Consider the following 27,377-nt stretch of genomic DNA (forward strand, 5'->3'; position numbering starts at 1 on the left):
TGTGTTACTTTACTCACCTTCCATTGCGTTACAGACTTGCTATCGTTTCTCTTTTCAATCACTCCCACCCCTAGTCCCACCCCTGAGGGATAGCATTTTATTGTGAATGCCAGGATCCCAGTGATTAACTGATACTCCTAGTGTTTCTCATTCCCAATACTTACTGACTGGCCCACCTGCTAGCAGAAACACTCAGAATATTATACTTATTTTGGACCTTCACTGTCTTTTCCCCTTAGTTCACATCAGACCTTAGTCATATGCACTTTTATGGTAGCCCTGGCTCTGCAAAAATCAAAAGGCTTAACCTGGGCTGCTTAGGGGACACCTTCAATCTATGGTCGACTAGGACATTTTATCAATCCTGATGTAGTGCCTAACATTCCAAAATAGCTTTAAGGAGTTCACTGTGGAAAGAATACTCCAGAATTGTGTCTGTCCCTTTGTAATCTTGTCCTTTAATATTAGTCTGAATGCCCTAAGTGGAGCCGCCAGCTTGCAGCTGCTGAATGAAGATAGAGTTCTTTGGTCAAACATCAACTGGCATATCCAGGCAAACTTTTACCAGTTGTATAAGGCTCTTTGGTAGGTTTCCCAAAAGATAAAAATATACGTGAACAGAATCCCTGCCCTCAGGAAGCTTACCCTCTAGTGATGGGATAGAACAAGAGCGCTGATTGCCTTGCTATAAAATAAAATGAGACAGTTGTATAAGGGAGCACAGCTAACAGGAGTATCAGAGGGTATTCAATAGAATGTGGTTATGATAATCTCCATGAGATTTTTTAACAATCGAAAAAGTTTTCTTGAAGGAGATGGGTTCTGACCCACATTTAAAGGAGGAATAAAATTTCTACAGATGGTAGTGGCATAGGAAGTAGGATCTAGAGAAGGCTGTCAGGTTCCCAGGGTCTGAAATCACCTCCTCTCATTAGCTCCTACATCAGGTATTTTGTTTCCTAACAGCTCAAGGACTCTATTTCTGAATCTTCTTTGAACTATATGGGTCATTCTTTGGTCACACATGAGAAAGGACAACTCAAACAACAGTCAACTGCATCTCCTCCTTCACTTCACCCTAAACTGTCACAGGCCTTCAGATCTGTCTTCATCCATTTTTTATGGTCTTGTCGATGGCGCCCTTGCCGTCAGCTGGCACCTTTTGAAGTGAGTCCACTGATGATATTGTGAATCTGCATTGGGCTTGGAGATCAAAACCTCATGCTTTTTAGAATTATGCACAACATAGCAGTGAGAATGCAAGGGGCTCTGCTGCTAATATTAATAAATGGTAATTAATTAATAATAAAAATGGTTTAATGGTAGGTGAACTTTGTGTCATCTCTGCAGGCTGCTAAAGGCTTCTTTGGTTATAGCTTTGTGAGCTTGAGCTTAGCTGAATAGGTAAGAATGCTGGTCAAGTGATCTGCTTAAGTAACATCCCTGGATTTTGATGATAAAAGAAATATCCTGGAAGAAATTCTCAATTGATGAAATGTTAGTGACCTCAGGTCAAAAGACTTTGTGCTCCCTGAAATGGAGAATGAATGGAGCAATTTGTTCAGAAGAAGAGCCAGAAAGTGATACCATATAGAAAGACAGAATCCAAATTTACTCCTGTCAACAATATGTAAGTGTTCCCTTTTCTCCACAACCTTGCCAGCATCTGTTGTTTTTTGACTTTTCAAAATAGCTGTTCTGACTGGCGTGAGATGGTATCTTATTGTGGTTTTGACTTGCATTTTTTGAATGATCAGTGATACTGAGATTTTTTTCATAAGCTTGTTGGCCACATGTATGTCTTCTTTAAAAAGTGTCTGTTTGAAAATCAGACACCGCATGTTCTCACTCATAGGTGGGTGTTGAACAATGAGAACACATGGACACAGGGAGGGGAGCATCACACACTGGGGTCTGTCGGGGGGGAAATAGGGGAGGGACAGTAGGGGGTGAGGAGTTGGGGAGAATTAGCATGGGGAGAAATGCCAGATATAGGTGATGGGGAGGAAGGCAGCACATCACACTGCCATGTGTGTACCTATGCAACAATCTTGCATGTTCTTCACATGTACCCCAAAACCTAAAATGCAATTTTTAAAAATTGTCTGTTCATGTCCTTTGTCCACTTTTTAATGGGCAAATATTTAACATTTTTTCTCTTGTAAATTAGTTTAAGTCTCTTATAGATGCTGAATATCAGACCGTTGTCAGATGTATAGCTTGCAAATATATCTCCATTTTTGTCTATTCGCTCTGTTACAGTTTCCTTTGCTGTGCAGAAGCTTTTAAGTTTGATTAGAGCCCATTTGTCAATTCTGGCTTTTATTGCGACTGCTTTTGGTGTCTTTGTCATGAAATCTTTGTTTCTTCCTTTGTCCAGGATGGTATTGCCTAGGTTGTCTTCCAGGGCTTTTATAGCTTTAGGTTTCACATTTAAGTTTTTATTCCTTAAAGAGCTAAAAACGGAACTACCATTTGTCCCAGCAATCCCATTACTGGGTATACACCTAGAGGAATATAAATTTTTTTATTATGAGGATACCTGCATGGATATGTTCATTGCAGCACTATTCACAATAGCAAAGACATGGAATCAGCCTAACTTACCATCAATGACGGATTGGATTTTTTAATGTATATATATATACATATATATATATATATATATATATATATATATATACATACAATGTGTATATATATATACATACAATGTGTATATATATATATACATACAATGTATATATATATATACATACAATGTGTATATATATATATATATATATATACACACACACACCATGGAATACTACACATAAAATTATTTCATAAAAAAGAATAAAATCATGTCTCTTGTGGGACCATGAATGGACCTAGAGGCTATTATCCTCAGCAAACTAACAGGGGAACAGAAAACCAAATACTACATGTTCTCACTTATAAGTGGGAACTAAATGATGAGAACTCATAAATACAAAGAAGGGAACAGCAGACACTGGGGTCTACTTCAGGGTGGAGAGTGGGAGGAGGGAGAGGAGCCAAAAAAATAGCTACTGGGTACTAGGCTTAATATGGGAGATTAAATAATCTGTGCAACAAACCCCTGTGACATGAGTTTCTCTATAGAACAAACCTGGCACATGTACCCCTGAACCTACAATAAAAGCTAAAAAAAACTAAGAAAGACTGAATCCTGCACAGTTCCCAACATATAGTCAACATAAAGGCTAGTCAACGAGTAGGTACTGAGGCCTTATTTAAGGGCTTAATGTCAAGAGATAAAAAAAATTCTGAAGAACCAGGTCCAGTGAGGTCACTCCTGCAGGATGATTCTGGATGTTTATATGACAGAAAACATTTTGAGCAATACTTTACAAAAGTATTGTTTTGTAAAGCAATACTTCTCACATCAGTCTTACGTGTGTTCAGACTGGCAGGAATAAAGGTATAACATGTATGTGTTTCTCCTGCTACATTTCCTTTCACTCAACAAGCATTTATGGAGCCACTGCTATGTGCCAAGATATCATTTATGCAACCAAACTTTCCTTGAATATTTACTACATCCTGGGCACCTGGGCAGGGTGAGGACCTGTGGAGGGTGAAAAGAGGAGATGGATATGCAAATAGAAAAATAGAGTCCTGGCACCGTGGCTCATACCTGTAATCCCAGCACTTTGGGAAGCCAAGGCAGGAGAATCACTTGAAGTTAGAAGTTCAAGACCAGCCTGGCAAACATGGTGAAACTCCTTCTCTACTAAAAATGCAAAAAAATTAGCTGGGCATGTTGGCAGGTGCCTATAATCCCAGCTACTTGGGATGCTGAAGCATGAGAATCGCTGGAACCCAGGAGGCAGAGGCTACAGTGAGCTGAGATTGTACCATTGCACTCCAGTCTGGGTGACGGACTGAGACTCTGTCTCCAAAGAAAAAAAGAAAAGAAAATTGAAAATAAAGTGAAATCTGGTCAGCACAAGGTTTGGAGATCTTCACAGCAGTAACGGCAGGGCATCAAACCGAGCCACAAGGACATGATGCCAAGTTGTGAAAAGAAACAGGAGCAGCTAGGAAAGGATGGAGGAGGGAAAACATCCCAGATTGACCACTGTGCTCACATAAGAACCAGAGCTTTATGTGATTCTGGGTCGTGACTGGCCGTAGGCCACCTTACTGACTGCTTGTGGGACACAGGAGTTATCTAAGCAATGAGTTCTAGTCTGCCAAAGGTAATGAGTGTTTCTGAAGATTACACCATCTTCTCCTGCGGTTCTAATTCCTCCTGCTCCTCCTTCCCGTAAACCAGACCAGGGGACAGCAAGCTATGGGCCAGGAGCCAAATGCAGCCTACCTCTCATTTTTGTAAATAAAATTTTATTGTCATACAGTCATGCCCAACAGTTTCCTTGCTGTCTGTGGCTATTTTCACACTGCAAAGATAGAGTTTGATAGTTACAACTGAAACTGTATGGATCACAAAACTCAATATATTTAATGGCTTTCTTTCCCAGAAAAAAAAATTGTCAACCCTTAAACTAGACTACAGCAGCCATACTCTCAGCTATTACCACCCTGTTTATCTGAACTCAGGAAAATATGGCCCCTTAAAGGAAACTTGTAACACTCCAGGAATGAGTGGGGAGAAGGGAGGACAGGAACTGGAATTGGATGAGAAAGACTGTGGAAGAAGGGCCCTGCAGTATGAGTGTCACGGTAGAGGAAAGACATTCTCTCTGCTGAGTGATTTGGGACTGGTATAGGAGGAAGTTATAAAGATACTGTCGCCTGTCAGAGGATTGGAATTCTTTTCCACAATAAAAGTTTCACTCTGCCTACAAAAAAGAAATGTGCAGCAGAAAGTTCTTTTAATAAAGCATCATTATGCAAGAGGAAGGCTACACCTCAGGTTTCTCAGCTGGGAGGGCACATACAATTCAAATCAGAGTTGACAGCCCTAGGTGGGACTGGAACCGCCTGAAGTAGAGAACGTAATCCACATCGCACACGCCTCTGGACACCTGTCTCTGGCAGCCTGATGATTAATGCGTAAACCAGAAAGACGTTTCATTGACTACCTTAAGAGTCCCGTGAGCATGGTGCAGTCAATAAATATTTATTGAATGTCTTTTCCTTGGGCTTGCAGCACTTGCTCAGTAATATCTTATAACCAAATAAGCAAGAATTGCTCAGAGTGGTTCCAGATAAATACATAAATGTATGTAAATGGCTCCAAGCTAAGAATGGGGGGTAGGAAAGAAAATATTCATCCATCTGTGTACAGGTTATCCGAATGGTACTAGCTTTGGAATAAATTTTTAAAAAATAATGTTAAACAAGTCCCAGAAATGAGGATTGCAAGAGAGAGATAGAAGAAAGAAGGAAAAAGAGGAAAGGAAGGAAGGAAGGAGGGAGAGAGATTCATAAATACCTCTGTTTTGAACAAATGAAAACATGCACATTTTTAAAGGCAATCTTTTTTATTCTCTCTGGCTTTATGTGGGTATTACTTTCATCTGTCACTAAAATGGCTCCTACACTCAAGGAACGGCAGAGAGTTCACTGAAATGGGTTCCCAAATTGCAATTTTTGCAATAAAGATAAAATACGGCTCTCTGCCACCCATTTGGAGTTACAATGCCAATATGCTGATGTAATCCCCCATAAGCCCAGTCACATTAGATTCTGAATGGTGTATCACCAATTTGAGCATGGGGATTGGTGTTAGGATTTGTTTATTTACAACTGAGCATTTATCCTGAGTGCAGAACAAGTTAAAATCTTGCATTTGTGATAATATTAAAAGAGGGCAATGTAATTACCACATTCTCCCCTGAGCGTCCTCCTCGAGTTCCTGTGAAGCCTGAGAATGCACAGCTGCCGGTCAGGATGGGAGCCTTTGCAGTGCTGGAGGTGAGATAAGGCATCTTCATGGCTGTCTTTCCAGCTTTGTAGGGGGAAAACAGTTTGACTTTGGGAAATAATCCAACAAGCAATCTTACAGTTTTCATACAAACACTCAAAGAGGTTCTGGCCATGACCATCTGGGTCCAGCCCTTCACTGAATTGGAAAGACGGCAACAATAATGGTTAAACAGGCTCACATGTGTTGGTGGCTCTGATTCTGAGTTTTCCCCCACCCATCACACTCCATGACTGAAGAAGAGGACTCGGGGCTCCGCCACTGTCAGGCATCAAGGAAGACATAGGTCCAGGGGAGAAATCAACACTTCTCAGGGTCCTTTTCAGGAGACTACTCCAGAGATGGAAGTTCATCTAGTCTATGGTGTCCTGGAACTTCCTTGATAGTAGTTGTGGCCCTTTTGGAGTAACCTAAAGAAAACAGACAATGTTTGATTTGCAACATCTTGAGAGCTGTTTTCGCCCTTTTGATGACCTTCAGACAGCATTTGAGTGATAGGCTTTGTACCAACAACAGAATCAGAGATTTATAGATTACTACACAACCCCACCATCATATCTTTTCCAAGTTCCTTCCTATAATTCCACTCTCCCCTGACGTTAAGATCATTACCCACTTTCGAAAAGATGCAGAAGGAAGAGTCTCTAGGAGTTTCCTTCCTGGGAGTCTTCCTGGGAGTTGTTGTGACTTCTAATATAAAGGTTGACATGAAGTGTCCTCCTAGCAGCCAGACTCTATACACTAAACACCTTCAGTGGCCCTTACAGAACAGGGAAGGACAGCACAGGTCCCTAGCATGAAAATGCAGAGAAAAGTTTCTGAAGTTTGCAGTGATAAAAGGATGCTCAAGGAAGCCTTCATGCAAACAGAGCTTAATCCTAACATGGAGAAAGAAGAAGGCTCCAAACACTTCCTGCCATTGGGGCAGGATGCTCAGCAGGTTCACCCCAAATCCAGCACCCCTCCAGTAGACCACCTGCCATTTCAGAGCTTGAGTGTCTCCACAGCTCCCCTAAGACTCTAAGGTATTGATTCAATTACTGCTTGAGGTCACTTATCCTGCTGCTGTGTTTTGAGCTGCTTATTGATGCACCTTTTCTTCCTGGAGAAACTAGAAGCTCATAGCCCAGAAGGAAATGCTGTGCTCTACGCGCAGCAGGTGCCCAGTGGGAATTTATTGAGTGCACATTGAATAAAATTGCTTTACTTGTAACCCTGGCCCCAATTCTGGTCTAGAGATCCTAGGAGTTCAAAAAATACAGCAAAAGAATTGTGTGGAATGAAATGGACCCAGCTGACAGCTGGGCTGCTCATCTCTGAAGTCTCCATTGACCATTCTGTCCCATGGAAGTCAGAAACACCTGACTGTCAGAGAATCAATGTGTGATTCTGAGATTTTGTCAGATAATATTTAAACCCCAAAGACCCTATAAGATATCATTCCTTCTCTCTAAAAAATGCTCATTTTAAGGTATAGAGCTATAAACTTTGCAAGTAAAATATGCATAGAGAGATGTCCTTTAAAATGAAAGAGGCAGAATTGATGTGCTTGTAACTGACATGAAAGGCTGAGATGAAATACTTATCCTTCACATCTCGGCAACATCTCAGGGGCTGTGCACAAATACAAACAGGTGGACACATTCATTCAGATGACACTGTTTAGTACCAGAGCCCAGCAGTGAGGAGATGGAGAAATGGCTCCAGATATGAAGTCATCATTCACTGTGCTCCCCTCTTCCTGCAACGAGGTGTCATCCACACTGGCCCTTTGTGTACTCTAGTGTATCTGCCTCAGCAGGCGCAGGCTGTCTTTCTCCTCATGAAGTATGTATACTTAGCCACACACTGACTCCTAGATGCTCAAAGAATTGATGAAATTTTCTCCAGGAGCTGTTGTTTGTTGCTGACTTTAGGCCAACGCTTTGTCACAGAGACACATTTATTTCCCTTCAAATTGTGTGAACTGAAGTAAGACTGCTAACCTTTTATAATATCACACAGGACTGAAAACAACTACTATCCTGATCACCATTATCTGTTAATCCAAAAAGAATAAAATACAGTCTTGACACTTAATAAATTTACAGTCCCAATTTTTCTAATTTCACTTACCTTTCCCTGGCCGTCCTGTCCCCAGCATGGGCATTTTAATGGTGAAAATGTCTCTCCTTGAATGTTGCTAGATGGGTTCTGAAATACTTAAAAACCTAGCTGGCTTTTCTTATGCATGTTGGCATTGTATGCCATATCATAAAGCCTAAGTACAGAATACAGAAAAGGAATTGGAGAATAATTGTACAAATCATCAGGAATCAAAGGGTGTCCATGAATGTCTTTATTGACAAAAAAAACATGGAATCTCTGATGCAGATTCTGGTGACCAAATCAGAACTTTGTTCTTTCTTGTCTGTTCCAGGTACATGGCCATCATCCATCCCCTCCAGCCCCGGCTGTCAGCCACGGCCACCAAAGTGGTCATCTGTGTCATCTGGGTCCTGGCTCTCCTGCTGGCCTTCCCCCAGGGCTACTACTCAACCACAGAAACCATGCCCAGCAGAGTCGTGTGCATGATCGAATGGCCAGAGCATCCCAACAAGATTTATGAGAAAGTGTGAGTAGAGATGACTCCCCATGCCAAAGCAACCATGGTGCAGGGTGCCGTCCAAGCTCCTTCTTATGCTTTCTTTCCATAATCTTTTGTTGGTACAGATTTAATGTGTATCTGCAAGCATTTCTCACATTCACCCTCATATCAGGTTGATATGTCCACAGTTATCAGGGGACTACGTATCCCAAATACCATTCTGAGCATTTGAAAGGTAATTTTTGAAGTGTAAGATCTAGATCCTGTTATAGCAGAGCCATATCCCTCGGGCCTTTACCAGAGGCATTACCCTGCTGGGATCTGCATTTCTTTGCCTAGGAACCTTTTCCTAAGCTTCAGAATGATGCTCTTCCCTCCTGCACAGATGCAGGAAGGTGGGAAAATACCCCTGACTCCCAGCAGCTCTCGAAAGTGACTGAGGGGCTGCTCTGTCTATGGAGTAGCCATTCTTTTATACCTTTACTTTCCTAATAAACTTGCTTTCACTTTGCACTGCAAAAAAAAAAAAAAAAAAAAAAAAAAAAAGAACAATGACTGCAGAGAGCTGGCATCTGAACACCCATCTCTCACCCCTCAGGGTGTCTCTGTGGTTTGTGTTTTACATCATGTCCAGGCTTTCCTTGTGGGATTAATCTCCAGTGGTAGCTGGCTGCCCTTTACTGGCCGCTGTGCCTCCTCTATGCCACTGTCCCCCTTTTCCTACTGGTGTTTCTTCTCCTTAATAAGGTACTTGCACTTAAAGATCTTGAGATAAAGATTCCCCTTTGTGGAGGACCAAAATAAAACACCTACACCCAGGATTTTCCAGCTGGAAAAATAGGACATATGCAGGTGAAACAGACGGGAAGGCCAGGCCAGGCATTAAGAGCTTATGTGTTACAGGTCTCTGGATGGGACGTAGGGGCCTGCCTGATCACATTTAGGGTTTTTCAAAGTATCTCAGCAATTTTCTCCAAGACTTCTCATCCTCGACGCAATATTGAAATGGCATGTTCTTTGTTTTGTTCTGCTTGAGTGAGCCACAATGTGACATTTATATTACAGTTAGTTTCCTGGACTCAGAGCACATGGATAATGTGGATCTTTTTGAAAGCCCACTATAATTCTCCAATCTCAGGCTTTTTATGTGAATCATAAAAGAACATTGGTGTTAGAATCAAAAGATCTGAATTTTAATTACAAGATTGCCAGTAACTAGTCATGTGACCAGAGCTCTGCTTCCTATAAACAATTCTTGTGAAGATCAAACAAGATAATGTCTTCTCACCTTGTAAGCTATTAAATGTCATACAAAAGGCATGAACAAAATTCAGCAGATAGCAGTATAATTATGAGACCTTTAAACTTGGGTTAAAATGAGACACCATGCTTGTCATTCCCCCCAAGATTTGACGGCTGAAAGCCTATTGCACACAGTCATCCTGCTGCATGGAAATGAGCATGGAAATGCAGCTTGCCAGAAAGCAATACATAAAGCTCAGACATCGCCTTCCAGACACAGACAGTGGGATTTAATCGATCAAGCAGTGGGGGGATTAATGCTCAGCCTAGGAGACATCGAAAATTATTCTTTCAAATGAAACTACAAGCCTGAGCAAGGTCTCAGCGGGAGAAAGAACACAGCTTCACAAGCCATACAGGACCTATGAACATGTTCAAGCCAGAAGGTTTCCTCAAAAGGGGTGGGGGGGGGGAACTCTGAATTGCAGCTCGTTATATAAACTGCTTCAGCAATCTCTCCCGTCGTTTCCATGGGCTGTAGCTCAGCTTTTAGTTCTCATGGTCTTTTCAAAATCTGATCACTTTCTATAACGTTTGTTTCAAAATACTCATAGTTGTTTTATCTCACAACAAATTTAAACTTTAACTTGGAAATAAAGATTAATTTTACCACAGATCTCTGAGGTCTTTTCCAAAAAAGAATAATATTTTTGGGGGGTCTTATTTTTGAACATTTTGGTGTTTTATGCTTATGAATGACTAGGAAATCCCTTTGAGACTCAACATGATCTGTTGAATTGTCTTGTTCCCATGCTTTGAGAATTTAGGGTAGCTGTTACTGGATGTACAGTTAAGTTTGCCATTGTTATTTATTACATCATTTTAACCTAAAAAAATTATCCTGGCTTAAGAGCATCTAATGTTATCTATTCATGAAGTATAACATGTTTATTGATACAATAGTAAATCAAAAGAGTACCTTTCTCATTCACTTAATGACAGTAATGGAAACATAAGTGCATAGCATAGCTTTATTCAAATCCATCTTCTTTTTGTCAGTATCCTTCATAACACATTCTAATATATTTCTAAACAATTTCCATTTTTACCATATCTAAACTAAGTAATTATATTATCTTCTTTTAGAAGAAATGACGACCACTTTCACAGTACACAACAATCCCAAATTTGAAACCAGATGGAAACTTCATTTTGAGGCAGCATGAATAATTAGCAGAGGGTGTGCTCTGTAGTTAGATGAGAGATCAGCTCCCAGTCCCATCACCCTCTAGCTGAGTCATAATGGTCAAGTAATTTAAGGCACTGAGCCTGATAGTATAGGCAGTCCCCCACTTTGAAGGTTCAACTTGCAATTTTTCCCCTTTACAATGATGGAAACGTGATATGCATTTAGTAGAAACTGTAATTTGAATATTCATACAAGCATTCTGTTTTTCATTTTCAGTGTAATTTTCAATAAATTACATGAGATAGTCAACACTTTATTATAAAATAGGCTCTACGTTAGATGTTTTTGCCCAACTGTAGGCTAATGTAAGTGTTCTGAGTACATGTAAGGTAGGCTGGGCTAAACTATGATGTTTGGTAGATTAGGTGTGGTAAGTGCATTTTCAACTTAAATTATTTTCAATTTATGATGGATTTAACTGGATCTAACCCTAACCCTAGTGTAAGTCAAGGAGCAGCTGTACATTCCACAAAGAAGTGTTGAGAGAAGTACATAAAAATAACCGACACGAAGTCCTCAGCCTAGTGCCCTGCATATGGTAAGGGTCTGGTGAGTGTAACTACCAATGTTAGCATCATTCATTAATCTGGGTTCAACGGAAGATGATTAGCAGCAGACAGTGTGATGGGCAGTTGCTTAGGCCCAATTTAATTAATGAATAATTTGTGTAAGCTAATTACATAAAATGTTTTGTAAAAAATCTCAGGTTGCTGCATATGGCTTCTGGCTGCATGGTAGACCTCCAACCATGATCATTCATTCAAACTCTTTACTAATGTTTACTACAAATACAGTTAAACTAACGTTTACTAAAACATCGATTAAATTAAGCACTATTAAATATGGGCAATCCAATAAAAGAAAGGGTAAAGGTTTTGAACTTGGGCTTCACACACACACACAATTCAAATGGTCAATAAATATATGAGGAGGCACACAACTTCTTTTGTTACCAGTGAAATGCAAATTAAAGCCGTAATGAGATCTTACTACACAGCCATCAAACTAGAAAATGTTAAGAAATCTGACACAACCATTTCAAACTAAACAATAAGAACCTTTGTCAACTGCTAGAAGAAATATAAATTGATAATCACATTGGAAAATATCTTTTTTTTTTTTTTTTTTTTTTTGAGATGGAGTTTCACTCTTGTTACCCAGGCTGGAGTACAATGGTGCAATCTTGGCTCACCACAATCTCCGCCTCCCAGGTTCAAGCAATTCTCCTGCCGCAGCCTCCCAAGTAGCTGGGATTACAGGCACCCGCCAACACGTCCAGCTAATTTTTTGTATGTTTAGTAGAGACGGGGTTTCACCATGCTGGCCAGGCTGGTCTTGAACTCCTAACCTCAAAGCCACCTGCACTGGCCTCCCAAAGTGTTGGGATTACAGCAATGAGCCACTGTGCCCAGCCCAGAAAATAGTGTCTATTTCATAGTTTCTAGAAAAGAAGAAGCTATGCATACCCTGTAACTCAGAAATTTCACTTGTAGGTAATTACCCTAAAAAAAAAAAAAAAAAAAAAAAAAAACCCATGCACATATGCACTCAGTTACAATAGACATAACGTTCCCATCAGCTTTGCTCAGCATTAATTCCCCCAAACTGGAGATGTTTCAAATATCCGTCATCAATAGAATGGATTTTTAAAAATGTGGTGGCCCAGTGCAGTGGTTCATACCTTTAATCCCAGCACTTTGAGAGGCCCAGACAGGTGAATTGCTTGAGCCCAGGTGTTTAAGACCAGCCTGGGCAACATAGTGAAATCCCATCTCTACAAATAAATTAGCCGTCCCATGGTGGCATGTGCACCTGTGGTCCCAGCTACTCGGGAGGCTGAGGTGGGAGGATTGCTTGAGCCTGGGAGGCAGAAGTTGCAGGGAGCTGAGGTCACTTCATTGCACTTCAGCCTGGGTGACAGTAAAACTCTGTCTCAAAAATAATTTTTTTGGTGTCCTATAAAAATTTAAAATGCCTTATATAAATACAAGTCAACACAAAGTAGATTATTTCCCTCTTTATAACACAAAACATAGCCTATTATGCACACTGTTATGCACTTGTTTTTCTATCTCAATATATGTCTTAGAGATATTTCCATATGGTTCATAAAGAATTTCTCTATTCTTTTATTAGTATTCGAACTTTTGAATGTATGCGATTGTTTAACCAATTATTTATTGGTGGACTTTAAATTGTCTTCAATGATTTGCTATTACAGAGTGCCACCATGAATAACTTTTACATATATCATGCAAGAATATCTATAGCATAAAATCTCAAAAATAGACTATACCACCTTAATTTTGACATTCGCCCTCCATACAGGATGCAGTTTACATTCCCACCTGCAGTGTGTGAGAGTTCCTGTTTCTCCACAGCCTCACCAGCAAAGTATATCATCAAGCTTTTAGATTTTTACCCATCTGATAGGAGGAAAAAATGGGAATGGGATCTCATAGTTAAAATGTAAATTTCTCTTTTAGGAGTGGGCATGAACATTTTTTATAAGTTAATAGTCATTTGTATATATATTTTATAATCTGCTTATTTCATTTATCATATCATAAGCAATTTCCTATGTCATTAAAATTGTTTCTACAACTTGATGTAAAGACACACACACACACGCACACACGCACGCGCGCACACACACACACACACGTTGTTAACAAATCCCCTCCTTTGAAAATTTATTATTTCAGTGGTTCCTCTTAACTGACCAGTAAGATAATCCACCAGCTTCAAAGTGAGCTACTTCTAGCTATATTCCTAGATCCCTGGGGCGACTGTTCAGTTTTATCTGCCATTCCCTGTCTATGTTTACAATCCACAGTTATAGATAATTATGCTAACATTATAACATTCATGAAAATTGGGGCTTGGGGTTCATCATTAATACAATATTGTAATTCATACTTAAGTCCTGCAATAATTAGCAACCCAGCAGCTTAGCGTGGCTGCTCTGGCAAAACTATGACACTACACAGGAAGTTCTAGGAAGGTGGAGATGATTGACAGGTGATCAAGAAATATTTTACATATAATCAAAGGTGACCCTTCCTGTTGGAGAAGAAAGCACAGAGAAAGACAGGTGAATGTATAAAGAAGAAAAATTTGGCTTTGCAAAATGCATTGACCCTTTCCTTTTTTCTATAAAAACTGTGAGTGGTATGCAGTAGGTTTCAAAGTTAATCAGAGCTAAGCCCACTCTTGCAGATGTTATATGGGCTATAAGGTTGCAATGGTCCCAGAAGGTACTAGAGCAATGCCCCTGAGGACAAGGAAGATGAATGAGCCAACATTTCTTCATCAGAGGACCCACCACCAAGGCCAAGAAAAAATCTGTAATGAGGATGAAAAATGAAAAAAAATATCTAAAAGAATGAGACTTAGGCAGCCTGGGGAATTTCTGCTTCCCTGAGTCATTTATTAATATCGGTCATATGTCATTTTCTGATAATTAAATTTCTATGTACATAACTTTATGGTAGAGTTTTAGCAAGAAGTAAGACATTCCTATTCTGAATTATAAATACTACCAAAAATAGTGGGAGAGGAGGCTATGTTAGAAAACAGAATCATTCATTTAATTAACTGGACATTTTGTGGAAATGTGAGTGAATATGGATATGTTAGCTCTAATTAATTCTCTATAAGTACCAACTGTAACAGAAGACTACAAAAATATGTCATTGTCATTATTTACAGCACTTTGTCTTTTGTATATTATGGTTTATTATCAAAAATCAGATGAATTTTTATATTGATACATATTCTTTATTTTAATTTGCAGTAATAAAAATTGAAACAACTCATTAATAGGGAGTAAGACAGGAAAGAGGAGTATTTAAAAATATACCTACAGGACTACTTCTCACCATCTTGATTATTTTACAAATTTTTTTTTTTAATGTGGATCCTTTGCCAAGCTGCTCCAGGCCTTGGCCAAAGAGGTGTCAACATATTTGGGTTTCCAGGATTGATTGTTTATGCTAGCTGTTGTGATTAATCTCTTCCCCTGACACCCACTACACTTATAAAGATAGCCCAGGGCCCTTAGTATTTTCACCTTGGTTGATGAAAAGCAGTTAAACCAAGAGGGAAGTGTGCACTGACACTGCAGGGGAAAATGGCAGCATAAAAACAAGCCCTTAACCTTGACTCCCAGACAGAAATCAGTGTGAACAAAGTTTAAAAAAAAAAAAAAAGAGAGAGAGAGAGAGAGGAGGAAAGCCCACATTACTGCAGAAACTAGGAAGGTTGCCATACAAATGCCAGAAATTTTATGACATTTCTGGTAGACATTGTGCAGATAGAGCCGAACTGGAGGCAGCCACCAAGTGCTGTTATGGCCTCTACATACCAGCAGCCCCTAATTAGGAGGCGAAAGCCTGAGCCTTGAAGCTTTGAGAAAGATGGGCCCACCCAATTCAGGACTCTTTTGGGCTGCTGCCATCAACTTCTGGAGGCAGCTGCCCTCAAATGGAGAAAGAGAAAGCGCAAAGAGGCCAGAGAACATAATTCACAATAAAATCATATGATGATTTTCTACAACACCATAAATAATCAAACTGATACAGTTTGGAGGTAAAGGGGAATGAAACTACTGTTCAAAAATTACATTTACAAAGGACACAGAGATCAAAATCTGTGCAGGGATGATCTTTCAAATGCCCTTATCAGCTTTTCAAGAGTACAGAACAATATGGAAATCTTGCTCATTTATTATAGAGATTTGGAAAACCCTAAATATGAAAAGCTAATAAAAGCAACTCCAAAAACAAACCTTCAGACCAACTCTATTTACAAATATAGATACAAACATCCCAATTAAAACATTCACCAAAAAAATAAAAATTATATTGAAACAGCAGTGCTATGTTTTTGAGCATGACTTTTTTCAGCAAATAATACTAGTAAATAAATTATCAGAAAATCTGTTATTATATTTCTTCAAATTAATTTGTTAAAGGGAAGTACCATATATTTGTCTCAAGAAATGCCAAAACTAAATTTGTTAAAATGTAATATGTGTTGAAGAAAAAAGCAGCTTATTTCATCAATAATCCTTGACAAAATAAAATGAATAAGGGATCTCCTTTTCAACAAAAACAAAGTAAAAACACTTAGAATAATTAAGAAATATCCAGAAATTGTATGAAGAAAATGAAAATTTCATGGTAATTTAGACTTTACTGGATGCTGTAAGAAACTGTTTGAGAAATACATTCCACATGATTCAAAACTCAGAAAGTATGTAAGTGTATATAGAAAACGGTTTCCCTTCTATCTTTATATAATTCCTAAAGATATCAGTTCTTCTCAAACTATTCCTAAGAGTATGTTTAGGCAGTTTGATAAAGCAAATCATCTGAAAGAGTTAATGGATAAAAATTGTTCAAGAAAATAATGAACAAGAAGAATTAATTTTGATATCAGCAAAATAAGTTTTAAGAGAATGATAATAAATGACTTGCCATTAGAGCTCTCAAAATACTCAGTACTGGGGGTAGAATCATTCAATGAAAGTGAACTAGAAATCACACACACACACAAAAACTCAAACATACAAAATTTTGTGTTTAGCATATGCTAAATATAGCATATACTATCTGAAATTATTACTACCAAAATGCCATAAAATCTTGCCAGATTTGTAAGGATTATTCCATAAATATTGGATAACCTAAAATTGTAGGATTCTGTACTTGAATGAGTTTGTAGAGTACTCTTCATTCTACTGCCATCTACAATTTGGAGAGTTACAATATATAATAGCATATTGAAGCCTTTGAGAGGGTTTCCTCTCTTTAATAATGTTTTTGAAATAAATAGAATAATTTTTCATTCATGTATTATTTATGTTAGCTTTTAATCACTGCCATTTTTAATAAAGTTATATTTTAGAACAGTTTTAGATTTACAGAAAGTTGCAAAGTCAGTACAAAAAGTTTCCAGATACTCCATACCCAGTTTCTCTTATTATTAACATCTGATTAGTATAGCAAATTTGTCACAATTAATAAACTCAATATTGATAAATAATTCATAACTAAAATTCATACTTCATTCAGATTTTCCCAGTTTTTCTTTAATGTCCTTTTCCTGCTCCAGAATTCCATCCAGGAAACCACATTGCATGTATGTCTCTTTAGGCTCCTCTTGGTTGTGACACTTTCTCATCATCATATTTTCTTTATCTATCCATTGATGGACACAGGTTAATTCCATATCTTGGTTATTGTGAATAATGCTGCAGTAAACATGGAAGTGCAAATATCCTGTCAACAAACTGATTTTATTTCTTTCAGATCTATATCTAGAAGCAGGTTTGCTGAAGCATATAGTAGTTCTATTTTTACTTTTGTTAGGAACTTTCATATGGTTTTCCACAATGGCTGTAATAATTTACATTCCCATCAACCATGCACAAGTATTCCCTTTTCTCTACACCCAGTCCAAGACTTGTCATCTCTTGTCTTTTTGGTAATAGCCATCGTAACAGCTCTGAGGTGATAGCTTTGTGGTTTAAATTTGCATTTCCCTGATGATTATTGCTGCTGAGCACTTTTCTCATATACCTGAAAGCCATTTGTATGTCATATTTTGAGAATTTTTCCTCCTGTTATTGATTTCTAGTTTCATATTATTATGGTTAAAAAAGATACTTGATATGATTTCAGTCTTCTTAAATTTGTGAGACTTGTTTTATTTCCTAAAATATTACTGTCTTGGAGTGTATTCTGTGTGTGCTTAAAAAGAACATGTATTCTACTGCTATTGGATGGAATGTGCTATATATGTCTATAAGGTACATTTGGCTTAAGTATGTTTCAATTCTTATATTTCTTTATTAATTTTCTGTCTAGATGATTTTTATTCATAGTTGAAGTGAGTTATTAAAGTCCCCTACTATTGTTACGTTGCCGTCTATCTCTTCCTTAAGATCTTTTAACATTTGTTTTATATAGTTGGGTGCATAAATATTGATAATTGTTATATCCTCTTCATGAACTGACCCCTTTATCATTATATAATGATATTCTTTGTCTCTTTTCATGGTTTTGACTTAAAGTCTGATACAAGTATATCTATACCTTCTCATTTTTCGTTTGCATGGAGTATCATTTTCTATCCCTTCACTTCCAGTCTGTGTGTCATTAAAGCCAAAATGAGTCTCTTACAGGCAGAATGTACTTTAGTCTTACTTTTTAGTCCATTAAGCACTCTATGTCCTTTGATTAAGAATTCAATTCACTTATTTTCTATTTTCAAGGTAGTTATGTATAGGTAGATACTTACTACTTCCATTTTGTCAATTGTTTTCTGGTTGTTTTGCATATTCTTTGTTTTTTGCTTCCTCTCTTGCTCTCCTCCTTTGTGATTCGACTATTTTCTGTAGTGGTATGCTTTGATTCCTTTCTCTTTATCTTTTGGGTATCTACTGTATGCCTCTGCTTTGTGGTTACCATGAGGCTTATGTAAAATACCTTACAGTTATAACAGTCTATTTCAAACGGATAACACTTACACTTGTATCCCCTACTCCAACATCTTTGTCAGATCTCTTTACAAACACTAAAATTATTATTTTTCTCCTCTTTCCCATACTATAGTCTTTGGAAGGAAGTTACTGTGTGCAGGTTATCCTTAAGGAGTGGAGAGTAATGTTCCTACTCCTTTATTGCATAGTAACTACATAAATTATTTGAAATTTTTCTGCACTGAAGACTTGTCTCTTCTTTACCATTTACATATTTATTTATTCAATCATTTATTTATATTAGTATGGATTCGTGGGTATTTATTTTGGACTTACAGTATAATTTCTTTGGGTTACTTAATTTATTTTATTGCTCAAATCGTTCCAGTTTTGGCCATTGGGACCACTTTCAGGTTAATTTTGTATCTCTTTAACATACCCCATTATGACATATCCCATACTTACAGGGATTTGAGAGTTTTGTTTGTAGTTTCTAGTTTTGTGCTTCTTGTGTTGTGTCATGCTGCACTGTGTTTTGAGGACTTTCTTACTTTGCAATACTACAACATGCTCCAGGCTCATCTGCTTGTCTCAAATATGCCAGCATGCCACTGAGCAGGTTACAGCAGAAAATATGTACATGTCTTTTTTTTTTTTTTTTTTTTTTTTTTTTTGGAAAAACAGGGTCTCACTCTGTCACCCAGGCTGGAGTGCAGTGGCACGATCTTGGTTCACTGCAACCACCACCTCCAAGTTTCAAGCAATTCTTGTGACTCAACCTCCCAAGTAGTTAGGACTACAGGCACGCACTACCATGCCGAGCTAATTTTTGTATTTTCAGTAGAGTGGAGTTTCACCATGTTGGCCGAACTGGTCTTGAACTCCTGACCTCAAATGCCTTGGTCTCCTAAAGTTCTGGGATTACAGGCATGAGCCACGTGCCCAGCCTTTAGTTTCAATTGCCAGAGAGAGCCTAGCATTTATTTCTCAGAAATAAATCATGTTTCAGAATCATGATGATGATTTGCCCAATATGAGTCAAGAGCTCACTCCCAAAGTAATCTACAGAGGGGCTACAGCTCATGAGCTATGTGACTTTGGCAAGTTACTTTTCACTCTTCTGATCTTCAGACTCCTCATCTTATAATTAGGAATAATAATAGTATGTACATTATAAATTATTGTGAGGATTAGCTAAAATATTTTATGTAAAACCCTTAGCACAGTGTCTGGTACACAATGATCATTCATCTACCTTTAAGATGCTTTATTTATTATTATTACTAACATGGAAAGTCTTGAAGTATCATTAATGAGAGGATTTATTAAAAAGATGCTTACATCATTTTTATTTTTGGCTTCATCTCTATCATTCTTAACTCTTTCAGAAAAATCTTCTTATTAGAAGCTAGGATTGCTGAGAATCTCACTTCTGTATCTATTACATTCTTATCTTTATTTTCACCTTATTTTCCTTTTTCTAAAATATTCTCAGTGAATAATCAAATTGTCCTCTGTCTCACTAATTCAATTTTCTGCCTTGTCCAATATGTTATTCACCATTCTTTTTTTTTTAATTCAGTAACCACATTTTTCATCATGGTTGTCTGGTTATAGACATTGGAACTCATCTAATGAAGTCTCTTTTGTTTCTTGAAGACAGATGTTATTAAGTACATAAATGAGCTATTTTAACCGTATTTTTTTCTTACAGTAGTCTATTTCAGGGGGCACATTTATGTTACCAACAATAGTCAGTGAATTGAAGGTTGCATTCTTCTGAACCACAAAATTTCCTTATAGTTACCAAGAACCTTATTTTTTAACTTATTCTCACAATGAAAGAACTATGACTCTGCAATGTGATTTATCATTTTATTCATTCACTTAGCAAATATTTATGAGTCTTTACTTTATGGTAGGTACTGTGCTGGAGACAAAACAATAACCTAACACACTTCTCACCTCAAAGCTCTTAGAGTCTACTTGACAATCAGACAGGTAAGCAAGCTTGTGAATATAGTAGTTCATGCTGCAATAAATCCACAGTGCCGTTCATTACCACAGAGTCATGAAATGCCCAACAGACCAAGTCAACCAAGTCCTGGGGGTTAGATATGAGTTAGTCATACGGCATTTTGGGGATGAGGGGAAGCAAAGCAGTAGTCAGAGTTCGTCGGAAAAAAAGAATTCCAAGTCGAGGCAACCTCATGCACAAAGATTTGAAAGACAGAGTATAATTTGTGCCTAAGAAACTAAATTTAAAAATAATAATTGCTAACATGCATTAAGCACCTATGATGCTCCAGGCACTCTGCCAAGCTTGCATGCAGCATCTCATTTCATCCCCTCAGCAGCTCAATGAGGTAGGCAAATTGTCCAAGATGCTCTAGTTAGCATGTGGCAAAACTAGAATCTGAACTACAGGAGTCTGTCTCTGGAACTCACTCGTTAGCTACTACATCATCCTGCCTCTCTGAAAAAAACTCAGCGTGGTTTTGTGGGGGAGTGTGTGATGTGTGTGTGGGCATGGGTGGCATAGTCTGTGAAAAAGAATGGGACTAAGGGAAGAAATCCCAGGCTGCAGATCATGAAGAGTATTGTAGGACCATTGAGTTTAGGCTTTGCTCTAACAACAATGGGGAATAAAGGCTGTAGGAAGAGGGTGGTCATGAGATGCCTGTGAGGTGCATCCCCGTGGACATATTTGTTCAGTGAGGTCTGAGGTAGAGATATAAAAATGTGAGTCATGACTCATAGACGGATTTACAACCTTGGGGACAGGTGAATCACCCAGGAGGAACTGACTGGAGAAGGTCTGGACAAAGCCCAAAGAAGTCAGTAGAATGGGAGGACTTGACAAAGGGGGTTGTGAGCCAGTGGCCAGCAGGGTAGGAGGAAAACTAGAGGTGTGGTGTAGGAGAATGCAAGGAAAGGGGCCCAGGAGTCACCCTGACTCTGCAAACCTCTTCCAAGGTTTGGCCTCTGGGGCAGCTGTGGGCAAGAATGTGGGTGGCTGGATTCATCTCAGCCTGAGATTTTTATCAGGTGAGTATCATAGAGGGAGGAAAGGGTAAGACAACTGGAGGTGACTTGTATAGGAGTGATTAGATTCATGGACAAGGAAGGAAAGAAAACATGAAGAGGCTGAGGAATAGGAAAGAAGTGTCAGGTTCAGTCAATCTGAGTTTCCACAGAGAGAGTTGTAACAGTGGAGGTACTTAGGCAAGTGACTTGGGAGGGCGGACATGGTATTTATGGAGACGCTGTTTTAAAAAGTGATGCATATCCCAGGTATGCCCAGGACACAGATGACTGAGGGAAAAGAGAGAGAGAACTCACTGGAGATGAGTCTCATCACTGAGATGGTTCTCCTCAGAGAGGATGAAGTCACTGGGGTGAGATGGATGGAGACTGGGATGGAGAGGGAGGCTCTGAGCCAGAGCTGAGGTCCACGGTGATCCGGCAAGAGTGACCAGGAGGCTGGAGGGTGACAGCAGCAAGTGAAAAAGAAGATGTGGCAGGTGCGTGCTCTTCCTCAGAGGGGTGTGTCTGACAGGACACAGGGGAAGTGGTCTGGAAGTGGCATGGAGGAACAGGAGAACCCTCACTCCACCTGCTGGTTCTGAGGGGAATAAATGTGAAAGGAAGAAAAAAAAAAGTCTTAATTTGCAAGAACTACAGAAAACACACATTCTCAGGAAGCAGCCAGAGTTCTATGAAGGCTGGTAATAAAAAGAACATTCCTAAAACTTCAAGTATTGACAGAAGATTGCTTGCCACAAAGCAGGAGATCAAAGGCAGAGCAGGAGCGTTTGAGAGGAAAGTGGAAGAGAACTGGGTCAGCTAATGAGACCAACCCAGAAGTGGGGGATTGAGAATTCATGCCTAGAGCAACCCTGATGTGATGGTGAGCAAGGCTGGCAGGGACGTGGGTTTCAGGAAGGACCGAAGCCTGGAAGTCTCTTCACAGATGAGAGTTGCTCACTTCAAGGCTTTGTGGTCCTCAAGGATTGGCCAATATTGAGGCAGCTATTCCCAGAGGTCTCTTTCATCTTTCTCGTCTGACAACTGCTCCCTCAGTCGTCTCCAAAAAAATATTTCTGGGATATTTGAGGATGAATTTTAAGGCAAACGAGATCATTTTCTATGAAAAATTAGAAACAAATCCAATGTGCCATGATATGGTCTGGTTTGATTATGCATTAGAACATTCTATATTCTAAAATGAAAATGTTTAGGACAAATTTGTAATAGCATAAGAAAATGCTTATGTTATGTTTGGGTAAAAAAAGGAAACAGAACTGCAGTATGGTAATGACAATGATGTAAAAACTGAGCACTAAAAGCAATCTATGCATGAATTGTCTTTCTTTCTCGAGAATGGAATATATCAAATCGTTAAGTCTTTTTGAAGAATGAATCTGTCTCCTAGTACTTTTTTCCTCTCTGCATCTGCCCTGCATTTCCATGATCTTCAAATTTTCTATGGTATGTGTATTATTTTTAACAGAATGTGTGGCATATTCAGCAGTGTGCCAGAGCCAGCTGGCAAAAGTCAACTGTGCACATCTCTTCCCAACTCCATATTCAGTAACATCATATTGTATCTTGAAATTGTAATTAGCTGTAACAGAAGTATTGACACCACAGAATGCTACAAACTGGGGATGTTTTTCTTTTCAGAGAGCCGAGTGTTACCAGCATACCACTGGCCATGTACTACTACCCGGAACAGGCAAGAATTAGAGAGACCAAATGTCCCATTTGTCCTTACCTTAATGCAGATCCCTAGGGAGGAGAGAAGTCACTTGGTTACCTTTCAGATGAGCAAGAGAAAGAGACAAAATTTCTCTTGGATTTAAAGAGTAAATAATAGCTGCCTCAAGTTTGGGTGACCCTGGGCATGGACAGTGGTCAGAGGCTCACCCCAAGACTGGGCATAGGAAGGGACCTGAGACTGGCTTAGCCCCCCACAGTCCTGACTCTTCTGTGATGATCTGTCACTGTCATTACTTTTAACATGTTGAGCTCCATGGCTTTTGCCATTAATTTAAAAAGACCCAGATTGGCTCTAATTCTGAATGTGCCATTTAATAGGTAAGAGGATGTTTAGGTCAAGTCTCCAAATACTCATATACTTCACAGAGCAGAAATAGTTTCACCATTTACAGTAGGAAGAAGAAAAGTAATGAAGCAATGGTGTTACTGAAAACCCAGAGTGGGAAAGGATCAAAGAAATGTTAGCAAGTTCTTTCACCTAGTTGCTTCATTGCAGAACATTTCTGAAGTACTGTGTACCTACTCAGAAAAAAAAGACTCTGAAAAACAAACCTCTGTCTCGATTTGCCCACATTTATCACTCCCATGAAAAATTGTTTAATTGTGATCAGAAGTCATCTACTTCTATTCTTCCCACCAACCGTGCATTGAAGTGGGGAACTTGGGCCATTCTTTCGGAAATGCGTGTAGTAAAGAGAAGGAGAGAAAAATAACACTTAACTTTATGAGGCAATGTGCTAAAGTAATGTCATTTTCCAGGATACAAAAGACTTGAACACATCATCTGACTGAGATGATGGAAGTACTGGAAGATACAAGACAGATAGGGGTTGACTGACGGAGCAAAGTCCTGAAAGAGGTATACTAGAATGGGGTTGTGAGCCCACATGGAGGGTTTGGCCCTGGGTCTGAGGAGGACCTCATCTTCCACTGAAGCAGGAGAGAAGAATGACTGGATGTGCAGAGGTAAAGACAGAAGTTGAGATACCTATTCTCAGTGAAATGGGAGGCAAGGTCACTGACAGAAAAAGAAGTGAGAAGGTTCTGGAATGTGCACCATAGACAATGTAAGAGAGTATAGCGAGGCCCCAACTGAACCAGTTTATTGCAAAATTCTAAATAGATACCAAAGCATCATTTACACATTTTCTCTCTATTTGCACAATAGCCCTGTACAGTACAAAGTACAATTATCATATCCAATTTTATATTAAGAATACAATCCAAAGTGATAAGAAATTTACTCCAATTAAAATTTACCCTTCACACAACTGGTGATGCCAGGATTTAAATCTAGTTCTTCCAAATCCATATCTGGCACCCTTTCACGCTACCAGGGCATTTTCAAACTGGACTCAGTTGCATGGAGAGTTCTGAGGTGCCTCCACTGGAACTGGTTGATGTTTAGGGAGAGCAGAGGGGCCCTGCTTCAACTGCAGGATAGCCCTTCTTTTCAAATATGTCAACTCAACCACTCCAGGGTATTCAAAGAGCAGCACAGGCCACAGGCTGGTGCCCAGAGGAAAGGAGAAGGATTTCATGAGTTTTACAATGAACCGCTCTCCCCGTGCCAAGAAGAGCACCGCACAATCTGATTGCCTCACAGATGAAGAGGACTAGCCTTTGTACATGTCCTCTCTTGTACAAAATGGTCCCCTCACTGCCTCCACCATTTCTCACCCTGACCCTAAGCCTTAGAGGCTGTCAAGATAGTTGCTCTATCAAAATAACCCAAAACCTCAGATCCTTATCGCAACGGAACCTTATTTCTCATTCACAGTGTAAGTCCCGCCCAGACCAGCAGAATCTTTCTCCTCACAGTCAGGAACTTGGGTGATGGAGGCTCTGCTATCTTGTAGCTGTACCACCTGGAGCACGTAGAAGGACACACAGAAGCGACATGGGGGATGAACAAGGCATCCTCAGAGGACTTGACTGGCTCACATTCCCATTTGCCAGAGTCACTCAACTGACTGCAATGAAGACCAATCATGAGGAAGAGCTCCTGGATATTAGGCGGGCACTAACTCTCCCAAGCCAAAAGCTCCTGTCCTAAGGGTAAGCCTAGCTTCTTTCCCTAAGCTTTCAAGGCCTTTCCTACTTTGACCAGAATGAGTCCATCCAACAGTGCCCACTTTTGCAAAACTAATCCATTCGTGCCGGTGCTTAAACCTCAGCATCTGTTTTCTTCCCTCTCAAAACGGGCCCCCTCCCTGCCAACCCAATCCTATCCTTCTCCAAGATTTAGATCAATATTGCCTCTTCCATGAGGTTGTTCAGACTCCTCGCCCTTCAGTGAGTTCCCTCCTCTAATGGAAGCTGTGGAAAGAAAGCAGTATACAATGCTAGCATCTCTGGCCGATTATCTGGAGGCTAACTAAATATGAACTGAGTTACAGCCATGGAAATTAGAATCATGTGCAGGTGTGCCGCCACCTGAGTGTGCACCCTCAGGGACAGTGAAGGGACAAGAAAAGAATGAAATCCAGCCACATGTCCAGTTCCTCAGCTGGGGTGACTCAAAGCAGTTAAAAAGACACTAGACACTTTCAAAAAGCTTACTGTGTACTCGACACAGGACCAGACTCTATAGAAGAGCCAAGGAACACAGTTTCCCACCCTTGCCCTCATGGAGAGGATCACTTATTACACAGAGCATGACTCTCACTCCATCCTCACTCCCAGTCAGTGGTCAAGTTCCGTTGATCCTCAAAGGACTCTCATACCTACTCTAGCTTCTCTACCCTAAAGGCTGCTGCTGTGAGTGAATTCCTCATCACTGTTCATGTAAACGATTCCAACCATATTTTAGCTATTCTCTTTGCCATCCTGGGCAAAATAAATAAATAAATCTGTTCAAAATTCCTGTGCTAGCATCCAAGTTTTCACCAGGTGGCCCCAATGCACCTATCTGAAATTATCTTTCACACTCTTACTACATGCCGTCATGCCACATTCCAGCCAATCAGAGAAACTTACCCCACCTAAGCTGCTTTCTCAGTTTGGAATTTCCATTCCCACAAACTCTGCATATTGAAATTCCTGCCCACCCTTGAATGCTGAAGGCAGATGGCAAATCCTTCATGACTACCACTGCCACCACCTTCACTGCTACCACCACTATCACTACCACCACAGCTACCACTTGGTGATTTCCATCACTTCCTCATCTCCACCACCTCCACCTCTACCCCCACCATTGTCATCACCACCACCACCATGTCCACCTCCACCACTACCACCATCACTGCCACCAATGCAACCACTACCATTATCACCACAAGCACCAGAACTCACTATCTTGGAGAACCTTCACTACAAAAGGGTTTGGAAATCACAAACTTTGTAGACTTGACATTCTGTGAATGTTACTTACTTTAAGAGGCCAGCTACCATGCAGGGAGACTTCAAAGACCACTGTGGTCCTTGAACTACAGTGAATACCCCTCCTAGTGATGGACAATTTCATGACTCATGGAAAAACCAAAGCAGTGAAGCTGTGTATCTAAAGAGAGAGAGAGAGAGAGAGAGAGAGAGAGAGTGCATGTGTGCACGCACTTTTGAGAGAACTGAAAAGTATGCTGAGCACTGCATTCAGACTAGTTTGAAACAAAGCAAACACACACTGATACTGTGTGGTCATTTCCTCATCTGAATATGTTTATTTCCTCATATAAATATATGTTCATTTCCTCATATAAATTTCTCCTCACAATCTTAGGCGGTCGATGTCATTGTCCTTATTTAATAGATAAAGATAGTTTGTAAACTGAGGCTTATAGAACTTACGTAACCTGTCCACAGCCATACACTAGTGAGTGGAGGAACTGCTTCTTCCCCATGTGGGCTGCCTTCTGCCCAACTTCCAGCATCAAGGAGCCTCAAGAGAGTATGGCATAGCCCACACAGCAGATAAGTCACAGAGCAAAAGCAAGAGAATGTGAATGAATCCTTCTTCTTAAGTTTTGGAACCCACTTCAGAGTTCACGTCAGATCATTTGTTGTGCCTAGGTCTGTCAGTCATGGCTAAGAGTGATATGAAAAAGTAGAAGACACAGGACAGTTCAGAAAGGAGAGAGGAACACAGGCTGTGACTCAGGGTAGAATCCCAGCC

The 27,377-nt window shown here is 39.6% G+C and overlaps 1 protein-coding gene across 1 annotated transcript in view; it reads left to right on the forward strand.

The window, feature by feature from the left end:
- The window catches only part of TACR1 (tachykinin receptor 1), a 155,247-nt gene that overhangs the window by 84,787 nt on the left and 43,083 nt on the right, over positions 1-27,377 (forward strand). Inside the window, exon 2 of the mRNA XM_003922565.4 lies at positions 8,337-8,531. Within this exon, the coding sequence (XP_003922614.1) occupies positions 8,337-8,531 (195 nt within the window). The remainder of the gene's footprint in view (positions 1-8,336; positions 8,532-27,377) is intronic.

This window comes from Saimiri boliviensis, chromosome 1 (assembly GCF_048565385.1).
Source record: "Saimiri boliviensis isolate mSaiBol1 chromosome 1, mSaiBol1.pri, whole genome shotgun sequence".
In the NCBI taxonomy this organism is placed as follows: Eukaryota; Metazoa; Chordata; class Mammalia; order Primates; family Cebidae; genus Saimiri; species Saimiri boliviensis.